Here is a 14,519-nt window from a genome sequence, read left to right as displayed (position 1 = left end):
TGGTCTTTTGTAAATACAAACTAACCACAAAACAATTGCTCTGTTACAACAATTCACTATGAGAAATAATTTGATTATTTATTATAGGATAGAATTTCACCTTCACGGCCTGCACGGTAATCTGACTGAGAACCCGGATCGCCCGACCATTACAAAACTCAGCTGATTTTTATTCCACTGATTTTAGGAAAATCAGGTGGGTTCTATAATGGGCAGATGATTCATTTCGCTCTGCCAGATGAAAATTTATCCCTTAATCTTGAGTCCATTTACTGACTTTAAAATTTGGGAGAGTCTATGAAAAGAATCCATGTATGTGATGCAAATTTACTTCAGGAATGAGAATCAAACTGCTAAGTAAAATAAGCAGAATAACTGGCGAGAAGAGTTTCACGTGCTAAACTGTAATTTACAGTGGGTCAACATTTACAAACATGTCCAGCGGTTGAGTTTTCCAACCCAAGGGAAGTGTTGTGTTGCTGATGGAGGCTATAGGAAAAATGTCATTACTAGGTTTTTGAATTAGTCTCCATTGCCTGGCCTGTGATAAAAGTCTCATTGTCTGATGCATGGAAAACTGCTTAGGGACTATATGTGCCAGTAGATGGGACTGCAAAGGTATCACAAGGAAATCTGGTATCACAAAGATAGTTGCTGCCAATAGATTTGCTGAGACTTCTCCACCAGATGTAAATTTTAGCTGGTGAGGTTTGAACATCTCTAAAATGCTCCCTTGGCAGAACTGCTTCAAAATATATCCAAGTTGAAACAGATGTGTCAAACATTCAGACAACATGGGGCTAGATTTTCCACTTTTTTTGCATGCAGAATGCCCACTTAATATCCATTTTACTGCTGAAATGATGTGTAAGCCCATATATCGTCCATTTAGCCACAAATCGGAAACTGATGCCATTTTTGGAGACTTATCGCTGAGCGTTACTTTCCGCATGTGCATAATGCCGTGAAAAAATGCCGCCCGCCCACTTTTTTTGGGCGGAATCATCAGAATGGGCGAAATCAACGCCCATAATATCGCCCAGCATTACTTTCCGCACTTAATTAACGCCGAGATTCAATAATACCGCCCGCCAATTTTATTTTGTCGTAAAGATCACATTTGCCGAAACTAACGCCCAGGAGATCGCCCACCTTCACTTTGACCATCTTGCACACATCTCGCCCATATCGCTCGACCACAAATCCGCCGGAAAAAAGTGGAACGAACCGGAACTCCTCACAGTGGTATGGATACCATGGTCAAAATCACATGTTGCATCATTTAAAAGGCTGCTCTGCTTCAACCTCAGGGGAGTTCGGATGTACTCTGGAGGTGTTTGGAGGGGATGTGAACATCTGAACAAACATCTTTATCATGCTGTGGACGATTGGAATTTAATAGGTGTCTTCGTCGGGACATTCATTCTTTGTGACTTAGAGATTTAGATAGGTTAAGCGAATGGGTGAAGGTTTGGCAGATGTAATACAATGTCGGAAAATGTGAGGTCATCCATCTTGGGGAAAAAAAAACAGTAAAAGGGAATATTATTTGAATGGGGAGAAATTACAACATGTTGCGGTGCAGAGGGACCTGGGGGTCCTTGTGCATGAATCCCAAAAAGTTAGTTTGCAGGTGCAGCAGGTAATCAGGAAGGCGAATGAAATGTTGGCCTTCATTGAGAGAGGGATGGAGTACAAAAGCAGGGAGGTCCTACTGCAACTGTACAGGGTATTGGTGAGGCCGCACCTGGAGTACTACGTGCAGTTTTGGTCACCTTACTTAAGTAAGGATATACTAGCTTTGGAGAGGGTACAGAGACGATTCACTAGGCTGATTCTGGAGATGAGGGGGTTACCTTATGATGATAGATTGAGTAGACTGGGTCTTTATTCGTTGGAGTTCAGAAGGATGAGGGGTGATCTTATAGAAACATTTAAAATAATGAAAGGGATAGACAAGATAGAGGCAGAGAGGTTGTTTCCACTGGTCGGGGAGACTAGAACTAGGGGGCACAGCCTCAAAATACGGGGGAGCCAATTTAAAACCGAGTTGAGAAGGAATTTCTTTTCCTAGAGGGTTGTGAATCTGTGGAATTCTCTGCTCAAGGAAGCAGTTGAGGCTAGCTCATTGAATGTATTCAAATCACAGATAGATAGATTTTTAACCAATAAGGGAATTAAGGGTTATGGGGAGTGGGCGGGTAAGTGGAGCTGAGTCCACGGCCAGATCAGCCATGATCTTGTTGAATGACGGAACAGGCTCGAGGGGCGAGATGGCCTACTCCTGTTCCTAATTCTTATGTTCTTATGTGACCAATTGGTGGAAAACAGATAGCTATTGGAATGGGTCCTGTCCTTTCTCACCCTCTCTTGATGACCAATTACATGCTGCAGACTTGAGATGGCAGAAGGTATGCTTCACAGCATCATGTGCCCAATGTAAGACGTGCCTGACTGATGGAGGACCAGACATTACACACCCCGCAAGTACAGGGAGAAGCAGTCTTACCTCAACTTGCCCGACGCTACCTGCCTTCGGAGACTGCGCTTCCACAAAGAGGTTATCACTGAGGTATGCCAGCTGATAAGGGGATATCTGTAGCCTGCCAGCACCATCAGGACTGCACTGTCCGTTGAGGTCAAAGTCATCGTGGCACTGTCATTCTTCGCGTCGGGTTCTTTTCAGGTCTCAGCTGGCGCCATTTGTGGTATGTCTCAGCAGGTCACACATTGCTGCATTAGGCAGGTCACTGAAGCTCTGTACGCACGCAGGATGGACTTTATCAGCTTCCCTATGACCAGGGAGGCTCAGACCGAGGGCTCTATGATTCTACAGAATTGCAAACTTCCCCAAGGTGCAGGGAGCAATAGACTGTACGCACATCGCGATGCGGGCACCTTTTCAGTAAGGGATTCCATTCCCTGAATGTCCAACTCATTGTCGATCACCAGCAAATTATTATGGCAGTGAATGCTAAATTTCCGGGCAGCATCCATAATGCTCACATCCTGCGTGAGTGCACTGTATCTGACTTGTTTAACAATCAGCCACAAGGTCAATGCTGGATGCTTGGTGACAAAGGATATGGCCTCACTGCGTGACACCCACACCGAAGCCGAGAAGCAATACAACGAGAGCCACAGAGCCACTCGCAATATCGTGGAGAAAACCATTGGAGTGCTAAAGCAGCGCTTTAGATGCCTGGATCACTCAGGTGGTGAGCTCCAATACCACCCTGAGCAGGTAGCTCAATTTGTGGTCGTGTGCTCCATGCTGCACAACTTGGCTATCAGGAGGGGACAAGAATTGCCAGAAGGGTCTGACAGTCCACCTCAGCAGAGAAAGGAAGGAGGACGACGAGGAGGTGGATGTTGACATCGGGCCAGACAATCAGGCTGATGCTGAAGCCATACCCCGACCCCTCTGTAGACCACATGAAAGGGCCCATGGTGGCATGATAGCTGCAAGACTCTTACGTCAGGAGCTCATAAATGATCGCTTTGCCTGAAAGAACAATGGTGGTATTTACAAAGCTGATACACTGCTGGGTGTGCAGGTCATACATCAATGGTAGGCATCACCTTGGTGACAGTTAAAGTTTAAGTTGATTGAAGTTAAGTGTAATTATACCCTTTCATGTTAAGGAATCACCAGTGTGTAACGGTGCAGCTATCGGAGACAATGCGCAACAAGGTTTTGTTAAATAAAAAACTTTTTTTAAACTGAACATTTGTTTGAAATCATATCTATTTCTGTAAAAACCAACCCTCCCCCCCACCCCCAACCCCTTCCCCTCCTGACTCCAAGCCGCCTGGCCGAGGAGTTCCTCAGGCAATGCTTCATTGGGGGGGGGGGGGGGGGAAATGACGGCCGAACCGCTGCTTGGACAGATACGGGAGAGGACGATCCCGAGGTGGGAACGTGCTCCGAGCCAGAAGCAAGATGTTGCTCCTGGCTCTCGTGTCGTTGCCAATGGGGATGCGGCACCTTGGGGTGCAGTGCCGCGCTCCGGGACCACGGGGAGCCCTCTGCCATCAGTGTTCCTGGCTACCAGTTCCAGGGCCTTCTCCATCCCTTCCATGATATATTCTTTGTTGGACAAAAACTTGGTGCCAACTATGTTCTTGGTGCTTAGTAGACTTTTCACTGCTGGTGAATCCCCCTCATGCTTCCCACAACAGCCAAACAAGCACACACCACACCCACGTTTTCAGTCCCTCTCTGCTCCCTCTCGTTCTGTCTCCTCTTCTGCGCATGTAATGATGACCCCTGACCTCCTGAATCGCGGGAAATGAGCATTGCCATGCCGTTGCTAAGGGCGGCCACACTTTACCGCGGAAGGTCAGAGAGATCTAATGCTCATTTCAGATCGCTCGTGGTAATGCCCAATTTCAAAAATGGAGACTCGGGGCTTCGAGAATGGGCGACAAGCTGGCGATCTGAAAACCCATTTTTACCGCTCATGCTGGAAATACTGCCCATTTGTGGGCGATCTGCACAAAAGTGTAAAATATAGCCCTTGATGTACGAATGGATCAAAGGGTAGAACATTCCAGTAAAGTTCATAAATGAGAGCCTTAACCTGCTGAAACCTTTTGAATATGAGCCCAACAACCTTGAAGGAGATGACACTGACATTTCTTCATGTTTAGGAGGGAACTTTCATTTTGGAAAGGTTTAGAAAGTCTCAGAAACTGCTTCCCTGATCTATCTGAAAGGGAAGACCTGAGGTGCTCCAGATAGGAGCATACAACTAGACTTACGACTAAGAATTCCACATAAGAACATAAGAATTAGGAACAGCAGGTGGTCATACAGCCCCTCGAGCCATTCAATATCACGGCTGATCTTCAACTTTAACTCCACTTTCCTGCCTGATCCCCATATCCCTTGATTACCCGTGAATCCAAAAATCGATCTCAGCCTTGAATATGTTCAATGACTCAGCATCCACAGCCCTTTGGGGCAGAGAATTCCAAAGATTCAGAACCCTTTGCGTGAAATATTTCCTCCTCATCTCAACCGTAAATGGCCGACCCTTATTCTGCGATTATGCGCCCTGGTTCTCGACTCTCCAGCCAGGGAGGGGAAACAACCTCTCAGCATCTACCCAGTCAATCCCCCTCAGAATCTTATGTTCCTGTTCATAAATCCATGTTGATGCTGCCTAATCATATCATCTTCGAAGTGCCCTGTTACCACTTCCTTAATAATGGATTCTAGAATTTCCCCCTCCAACGACTGATGTCAGGCTAACTGGCCTGTAGTTCCCGGTTTTCTCTCTCCCTCCTTTCTTGAATGGCGGGGTTACATTTGCTACCTTCCAATCCGTTGGGACTGTTCCAGAATCTAGGGAATTTTGTAAATTCATCAAAAAGACATTGTGTAGACACAAAGGCAACACCTGAGTATCCTTTTAGAGGGCACAGTAGCATAGTGTTACTGGACTAGCAAACCAGAGGCCTGGACTTACGATCCAGAGTCATGAGTTCAAATCCCACCAAGGCAGCTGGAGAATTTAAATTCAGTTAATTAAATAAATCTGAAATTTAAAAAAAATAGCATCAGTAATGACGTCATTAAAAACCCATCTGGTTCACTAATGTCCTTTAGGGAAGGAAATCTGCTGTCCTTACCTGGTCTGGCCTCTGTGACTCCAGATCCACAGCAATATGGCTGCCCTTTGAGTTGTACTAAACCGCTACAAAGTAGTATCATGGACTGCATCTGTCCAAGGCGGCGGCTCACTACCATCTTCGAGGGAAATTAGGGATGGGCAATAAATGCTGGCCTCTCCAGCGACACCCATATTCCGTGAATGAATTTTTTTTAAATCCTGTATGCGTAATGTTTATAGCCATCGTGGGATCTTTTGTGATTCTCTTACCCAAATTGAAATTATGATCACAAAGCCAGGTCTTACTATTTCATGCCATCATCTTTTTCAGAACTTAAAATGTAAAAGAATTAAAAATTATATACCTGGTTTTTCCCATAGAATTTCAAAACATGGAACCCCATTCCGAATTCTTGTTTTGACAATGCTTAAAAAGAAAAGGAATAAAATGTCTGAAATCCCAGAGTACCTCTTACAGACTGCAGTGCAGCAAAACCTTATCTAAAGCATCTCCATATGTAAAGCATTATAATAAGTACATTTACAGGCAGGTCATTTTAGATATCCTGTGTACTCCATTCTCCCCATCTTACCTGGCTTTTGTGCAAGGATGAGGTGAAGACATTTGTAGTAGATCCCCGTCCCCCACCCCCTCAACCACAAAACAAAACTCCGCAAGTGGATGTATGCCCAACCACTTCTCGTAATCTATTAGCACACTCCGCCAGGACAGTGTGTAAAGGGCATCGGAATATGATGCAAAGTAGGTAAGCTGCCTTCAGTTACGTCTAGAATTATAAACAAAACATCAACAGCAGATTGTTCAAGATTATTAAACCAACGAAAGAAGTACAAGTAACAGTTAATTAAGTATTTGGCAATTGGTACCATATTGGTTGTAAATGACACGGGTCTCTTTTTCCCAATTTTCTCTCTGTCATATCGTGGTGCGAGAGCAATGTCAGTACTTTCTCACACGTGTAGTGTCTAGGCCACTCCATTTTATCCAGAGCAAAATTCTATAAAGAAAAAGCTTCTGTTAATGTGGCACGATTAAGTGATTTCAATTTTATTTTATAATTCTCCCAAGCTTATTATTCTAAAATCATTTTTTCTTTTAATTCCCAATATTATCCCATGGCACATTCCTATCCCAGCCGTGAAACTTTAGCCTTCATTATTTTCCTTCAAATTAACCTCAATAGGTTTATGGAATGGAACACCTTGCCTCAATTAAAGTTGTTGGAAGGGGAAATTTTCCCTTATCCTGGACTCTTTTTGCAAATGGACTCTATTGGAATTAATCGCTTCCAAGTTTTAATCGCTTCCAAGTTTATCTATTTATGTACCCACATTTGAAGCATTCCTTAGAAAATGCTGAACTATTAAATATTTCAACATCATGTGCAGTAGATTTTAAAACATGCCATTATCACCCCTCCCCAATTTCTCATCTCCTCTTGAAGTCAGCAACTCTTGCACAGTACAGTTCCATGAGTGATGCAGTCCTCCAACCTCTTGCCAGTGATCATTCTTCACGTATAAACAGTATTTGGAAGTGGCGTTACCCATCTGGATCCTGTCTTCACCCAACATCTAGATACGCATGGACAGATTGGAGATCCGTCTCATTTCTAGTCATAAAAGATCACTTTTAATATTTCTTCATGGAATTTTTGGTAATTTGTTCACAGCTGCTGTAAACTGGGAGAAATGTATAATGGGCAGCTGAATCGACATTGTCCGGCCTGCACTACAGTCAAAATTACCCCCATTGTATGGATATAAACTTTAACTGTCTAACATGTTAATTAACGTCAATTCAGAAGGGCAGATAAGATACTTCTGTCTCGGGACTGCCAGACCACCCAGTAAGAAAGTTGCTTTGTCCTACAAGTGTACACATTATACCAGGTAATTCTATCTGCCAAGCTGATGCCTACACATCCTATTTTGCTTACTGCGCTGACATACCTTCTGAATTTTCTTTGTCAGTTTGGGTTTCAAAGCAGATAGTACCTAGCTCTTTGGTGCTTTGCCAGGCCGTTGATGAGCTGGGTCCAGGGCAGCACACCACGAGTTCATTTATAAGCTTATTCTGAGACCGACGTTCCAAGTTACGAGAATTGTCAAAGTTTCAAGGCAATTATTTTTTAAATTGGTTTAAAAGTACAGGTGAGAAATGAAGTGTTCTTTCACTGTAATCTAGTGACATTTACTGTGTTTCCTCTTGCTTGTCTTTAATTTTACTTCTGGATAAATCTGATTTGTGGATTATAGCACGGTCTCAGAATGTTATTTGCCTGTCAGTCAGAGAACACGAGATGTCTTGTACTACTTAACATAAGAATTAGGAACAGGAGTAGGCCATCGAGCCCCTCGAGCCTGCTCCGCCATTCAACAAGATCATGGCTGATCTGGCCGTGGACTCAGCTCCACTTACCCGCCCTCTCCCCGTAATCCTTAATTCCCTTATTGGTTAAAAATCTATTTATCTGTGATTTGAATACATTCAAGGAGCTAGCCTCAACTGCTTCCTTGGGCAGCGAATTTCAGATTCACAACTCTCTGGGAGAAGAAATTCCTTCTCAAATCGGTTTTAAATTGGCTCCCCCGTATTTTGAGGCTGTGCCCCCTAGTTCTAGTCTCCCCGACCAGTGGAAACAACCTCTCTGCCTCTATCTTGTCTATCCCTTTCATTATTTTAAATGTTTCTATAAGATCACCCCTCATCCTTCTGAACTCCAACGAGTAAAGACCCAGTCTAGTCAATCTATCATCATAAGGTAATCCCCTCATCTCCGGAATCAGCCTAGTAAATCGTCTCTGTACCCCCTCCAAAGCTAGTATATCCTTCCTTAAATAAGGTGACCAAAACTGCACACAGTTCTCCAGGAGCGGCCTCACCAATACCCTGTACAGTTGCAGCAGGACCTCCCTCTCGCAATGAAGGCCAACATTTCATTCGCCTTCTTAATTACCTGCTGCACCTGCAAACTAACTTTTTGGGATTCATGCACAAGGACCCCCAGGTCCCTCTGCACCGCAGCATGTTGCAATTTCTCCCCATTCAAATAATATTCTCTTTTACTGTTTTTTTTCCCCCCCAAGGTGGATGACCTCACATTTTCCGACATTGTATTCCATCTGCCAAACCTTAGCCCATTCGCTTAACCTATCTAAATCTCTTTGCAGCCTCTCTGTGTCCTCTACACAACCCGCTTTCCCACTATTCTTTGTGTCATCTGCAAATTTTGTTACACTACACTCTGTCCCCTCTTCCAGGTCATCTATGTATATTGTAAACAGTTGTGGTCCCAGCACCGATCCCTGTGGCACACCACTAACCACCGATTTCCAACCCGAAAAGGACCCATTTATCCAGACTCTCTGCTTTCTATTAGCCAGCCAATTCTCTATCCATGCTAATACATTTCCTCTGACGCCGCGTACCTTTATCTTCTGCAGTAACCTTTTGTGTGGCACCTTATCGAATGCCTTTTGGAAATCTAAATACACCACATCGATCGGTACACCTCTATCCACCATGCTTGTTATATCCTCAAAGAATTCCAGTAAATTAGTTACACATGATTTCCCCTTCATGAAGCCATGTTGCGTCTGCTTGATTGCATTATTCCTATCTAGATGTCCCGCTATTTCTTCCTTAATGATAGCTTCAAGCATTTTCCCCACTACAGATGTTAAACTAACCGGCCTATAGTCACCTACCTTTTGTCTGCCCCCTTTTTTAAACAGAGGCGTTACATTAGCTGCTTTCCAATCCGATGGTACCTCCCCAGAGTCGAGAGAATTTTGGTAGATTATAACGAATGCATCTGCTATAACTTCTGCCATCTCTTTTAATATCCTGGGATGCATTTCATCAGGACCAGGGGACTTGTCTACCTTGAGTCCCATTAGCCTGTCCAGCACTACCCCCCTAGTGATAGTGATTATCTCAAGGTCCTTCCTTCCCACATTCCCATGACCAGCAATTTTTGGCATGGTTTTTGTGTCTTCCACTGTGAAGACCGAAGCAAAATAATTGTTTAAGGTCTCAGCCATTTCTACATTTCCCATTATTAAATCCCCCTCCTCATCTTCTAAGGGACCAACATTTTCTTTATTCCGTTTTATATATCGGTAAAAGCTTTTACTATCTGTTTTTATGTTTTCCGCAAGTTTACTTTCGTAATCTATCTTTCCTTTCTTTATTGCTTTCTTAGTCATTCTTTGCTGTCATTTAAAATTTTCCCAATCTTCTCGTTTCCCACTAACCTTGGCCACCTTATATGCATTGGTTTTTAATTTGATACTCTCCTTTATTTCCTTGGTTATCCACGGCTGGTTATCCCTTCTCTTACCGCCCTTTTTCACTGGAATATATTTTTGTTGAGCACTATGAAAGAGCTCCTTAAAAGTCCTCCACTGTTCCTCAATTGTGCCACCATTTAGTCTGTGTTCCCAGTCTACTTTAGCCAACTCTGCCCTCATCCCACTGTAGTCCCCTTTGTTGACGCATAGTACGCTCGTTTGAGACACTACTTCCTCACCCTCAATCTGTATTACAAATTCAACCATACTGTGATCACTCATTCCAAGAGGATCTTTTACTAGCAGATCGTTTATTATTCGTGTCTCATTACACAGGACCAGATCCAAGATAGCTTGCTCCCTTGTAGGTTCTGTAGCATACTGTTCTAAGAAACAATCCCGTATGCGTTCTATGAATTCCTCCTCAAGGCTACCCCGTGCGATTTGATTTGACCAATCGATATGTAGGTTAAAATCCCCCATGATTACTGCCGTTCCTTTTTCACATGCCTCCATTATTCCCTTGATTATTGTCCGCCCCACCGTGAAGTTATTATTTGGGGGCCTATAAACTATGCCCACCAGTGACTTTTTCCCCTTACTATCTCTAATCTCCACCCACAATGATTCAACATTTTGTTCATTGGAGCCAATATCGTCTCTCACAACTGCCCTATCATCCTTTATTAACAGAGCTACCCCACCTCCTTTCCCTTCTTGTCTATCTTTCCAAATTGTCAGATACCCCTGTATGTTTAATTCCCAGTCTTGGCCACCCTGCAACCACGTTTCTGTAATGGCCACCAAATCATACCCATTTGTAATGATTTGTGCCGTCAACTCATTTACTTTATTTCGAATGCTGCGTGTGTTTAGGTAGCGTGTTTTAATGCTAGTTTTTAAACCATGATTTTTAGTTTTGACCCTTCCTGCAGCCCCTTTATATTCATACACATTGTCCCTTCCTATCACCTTGTGGTTGACACTTACCCCAGTGCTACTCTGCTCTGTTGCCTCCTGCCTTTTGCATTCTTTCTTGGGATCCTGTTCATCTGAGCTCTCACCCACTCTAACTAGCTCAGAGCCCTCTCCTGGGTTCCGAATACTCCTCGCATTGAGGCACCGAGCTTTCAGGCTTGCCTTTTTATTACACTTTGACCCTTTTCAGCAAGTTGATCAGTGGCATAAAAGGCTTGTCTACCCAATATATGATACTTGGCACATAAAGTCATGTTTCAGTTCATGAGAAACAAGGGGTTGCTTGTGGAAGTGATCCTTTGTACTAGATACAAGAAAATGTATCCGAAAGATGCACTTATCATAACAGCAAACATTCTATTAATGACTTACTGGTTGCTGATCAGGAGAGGAAAGCCTGGTTGATTGTTTCCTTACTCGTCTCAGATGGCAGTGATCAATTGCAGCACCAATTGCAAGCTAAAATCAGGTAACTTAATTTAAAAAAAAAAATAGGGATCAAACTCGAGACCCATCTGTCTGTATAGTTCAGTATCACACTGCTTGGTTCACTTACCTTCTGACCTTGAAGGTTTTTGATCAGATTTTCTAATTAGATGTATGAGTGAAATTTTGGGTAAACTTCCTTGCAAAATGTTACTCTGTACCTGAAGGAAAAGTAGTTGTGGTCGCCTCCACTGAGCATTTTGAATTGGTTGGTCTTTACTGATAAGAAATTCCCTGATCACCTGAAGCACAGAAAATATTTGTCAGCTAATGTTTGCTATAGGTTTGGCCCATCAGGAGTTAACACTTTGAAAAATATTTTCGCTTTTACCTCTTTGAATGGAAAATGCTCACAAGTTCTTGCTTTTCTGAAAGAAACAGGAATTCAGATTTATACAAGAAAAGAACCAACTCACATACTGCAATTTTCACATCCGCAGGAAGCACTTTAGAATCAATGAACTATTTCTGCAGTACACTGTTATGTAAACAAACGTAGCAGCCAATTTATGAATAGCACGCTTCCACAAACAAATGAATGACCAGGTAATCTGTTTGACGGTATTGGTTAAGGGAGGATTGCTGGACAGGGCTACCAGAAGATCTACCTGCTGCTTCTTCAAATTGTGCTATGGAACCTATATATACCCATCTAGGCAGGCTTAATCACTCATCTACAAGATGGCAATCCCATCAGTAAAGCACCCCCCCCCTCCCACCCCGCAGTATTGCACTTAAACCTAGATTGTGTGCTCAAGTACGTACTGTGGCTTGGAACCACAACCGTTTGACTCGTGGTGAAATCACTACCAATTGAAGAAAACTGACACTGAAAGAAAAAAAATATCAGCTATGCGCTCTCACGAGTACCTTGATCTAAAGGGGACATCTTAGAAATGGCAAATAGTTACTCCTTGATGATTGTTTGCTCAGTGTTCTTCCTTGCCCCTCCCTTCTGTTAGAAAAGATGTGGAATTTTTTTTTAAAAAAAACAGTCCTAGCTCCACTATTGCACTTATGCACTCCTCTATTAAAGTCCATTTTAATTGAAGATCGGAGTGGAAACACTAAAGGATTAGGCTGAGGTACTACCAGTTTCTTTACATCGCTATTATCGATTTACAGATGGTATTATTTTACTGTTTCCAGTGCCGATGAACATTTACTATGTTTCAGTAAATATTTGCTGAAAGTCTAATAAAGAAATAACAGCCTGAAATCTGTAACTCGGCTGATCACACAAACAGCAATGTGAAACAGCAGCCATTGTTCCCCAGTATTATTTTGCCATGTCTCACTTTATTGCATAGTATAGCAATTAAAATGAATGTTATACAGGCCTCCAAAAATAAAATCTGCAAAGAATGTTATTTTAATCAATTTCTATGTTCTATAATGTTCTGGAGTAAACATTTTCCAGTCCTTGTACCAACTCATTAAACTCCTTTCATTGTAGATGGTTTGAATCAAGCGAAGCTGACAATATGGCAGTTGCCTCTGCCTACACATGAAGCCTGATCCTCAAGTTCATAGAGGTTCCTAGTCCCATCATTGCTGGTCAAAGAGACTCACCAGGTTGCCAGCTACATAGAAACATAGAAACATAGAAAATAGGTGCAGGAGCAGGCCATTCAGCCCTTCTAGCCTGCACCGCCATTCAACGAGTTCATGGCTGAACATGAAACTTCAGTACCCACTTCCTGCTTTCACGCCATACCCCTTGATCCCCCGAGTACTAAGGACTTCATCTAACTCCCTTTTGAATATATTTAGTGAATTGGCCTCAACTACTTCCTGTGGTAGAGAATTCCACAGGTTCACCACTCTCTGGGTGAAGAAGTTTCTCCTTATCTCGGTCCTAAATGGCTTACCCCTTATCCTTAGACTGTGACCCCTGGTTCTGGACTTCCCCAACATTGGGAACATTCTTCCTGCATCCAACCTGTCCAAACCCGTCAGAATTTTAAACGTTTCTATGAGGTCCCCTCTCACTCTTCTGAACTCCAGTGAATACAAGCCCAGTTGATTCAGTCTTTCTTGATAGGTCAGTCCCACCATCCCGGGAATCAGTCTGGTGAATCTTCGCTGCACTCCCTCAACAGCAAGTATGTCCTTCCTCAAGTTAGGAGACCAAAACTGTACACAATACTCCAGGTGTGGCCTCACCAAGGCCCTGTACAACTGTAGCAACACCTCCCTGCCCCTGTACTCAAATCCCCTCGCTATGAAGGCCAACATGCCATTTGCTTTCTTAACCGCCTGCTGTACCTGCATGCCAACCTTCAATGACTGATGTACCATGACACCCAGGTCTCGTTGCACCTTCCCTTTTCCTAATCTGTCACCATTCAGATAATAGTCTGTCTCTCTGTTTTTACCACCAAAGTGGATAACCTCACATTTATCCACATTATACTTCATCTGCCACGCATTTGCCCACTCACCCAACCTATCCAAGTCACTCTGTAGCCTCACAGCATCCTCCTCGCAGCTCACACTGCCACCCAACTTAGTGTCATCCGCAAATTTGGAGATACTACATTTAATCCCTTCGTCTAAATCATTAATGTATAATGTAAACAGCTGGGGCCCCAGCACAGAACCCTGCGGTACCCCACTAGTCACTGCCTGCCATTCCGAAAAGTACCCATTTACTCCTACTCTTTGCTTCCTGTCTGACAACCAGTTCTCAATCCACGTCAGCACACTACCCCCAATCCCATGTGCTTTAACTTTGCACATTAATCTCCTGTGTGGGACCTTGTCGAAAGCCTTCTGAAAGTCCAAATATACCACATCAACTGGTACTCCTTTGTCCACTTTATTGGAAACATCCTCAAAAAATTCCAGAAGATTTGTCAAGCATGATCTCCCTTTTACAAATCCATGCTGACTTGGACCTATCATGTCACCATTTTCCAAATGCGCTGCTATGACATCCTTAATAATTGATTCCATCATTTTACCCACTACTGAGGTCAGGCTGACCGGTCTATAATTCCCTGCTTTCTCTCTCCCTCCTTTTTTAAAAAGTGGGGTTACATTGGCTACCCTCCACTCGATAGGAACTGATCCAGAGTCAATGGAATGTTAGATGGGCAATGGCAGACATTTAGAGAA

General features: G+C 43.3%; 1 protein-coding gene across 1 annotated transcript in view; it reads right to left on the bottom strand.

Annotated features, from left to right (window-relative positions):
- LOC139267160 (flap endonuclease GEN homolog 1) overlaps positions 1-14,519 on the bottom strand; it is a 68,684-nt gene that overhangs the window by 9,201 nt on the left and 44,964 nt on the right. The window contains exons 9-12 of the mRNA XM_070885046.1: positions 11,731-11,767; positions 11,561-11,641; positions 6,507-6,637; positions 5,984-6,045 (exon numbers count right to left, since the gene is read on the bottom strand). Of these exons, the coding sequence (XP_070741147.1) occupies positions 5,984-6,045; positions 6,507-6,637; positions 11,561-11,641; positions 11,731-11,767 (311 nt within the window). The remainder of the gene's footprint in view (positions 1-5,983; positions 6,046-6,506; positions 6,638-11,560; positions 11,642-11,730; positions 11,768-14,519) is intronic.

This window comes from Pristiophorus japonicus, chromosome 7 (genome assembly GCF_044704955.1).
Source record: "Pristiophorus japonicus isolate sPriJap1 chromosome 7, sPriJap1.hap1, whole genome shotgun sequence".
NCBI classification, from domain to species: domain Eukaryota; kingdom Metazoa; phylum Chordata; class Chondrichthyes; family Pristiophoridae; genus Pristiophorus; species Pristiophorus japonicus.
The sequence above is the reverse complement of the archived record's forward strand: the minus strand, read 5'-3'. Positions and strand labels throughout refer to the sequence as shown.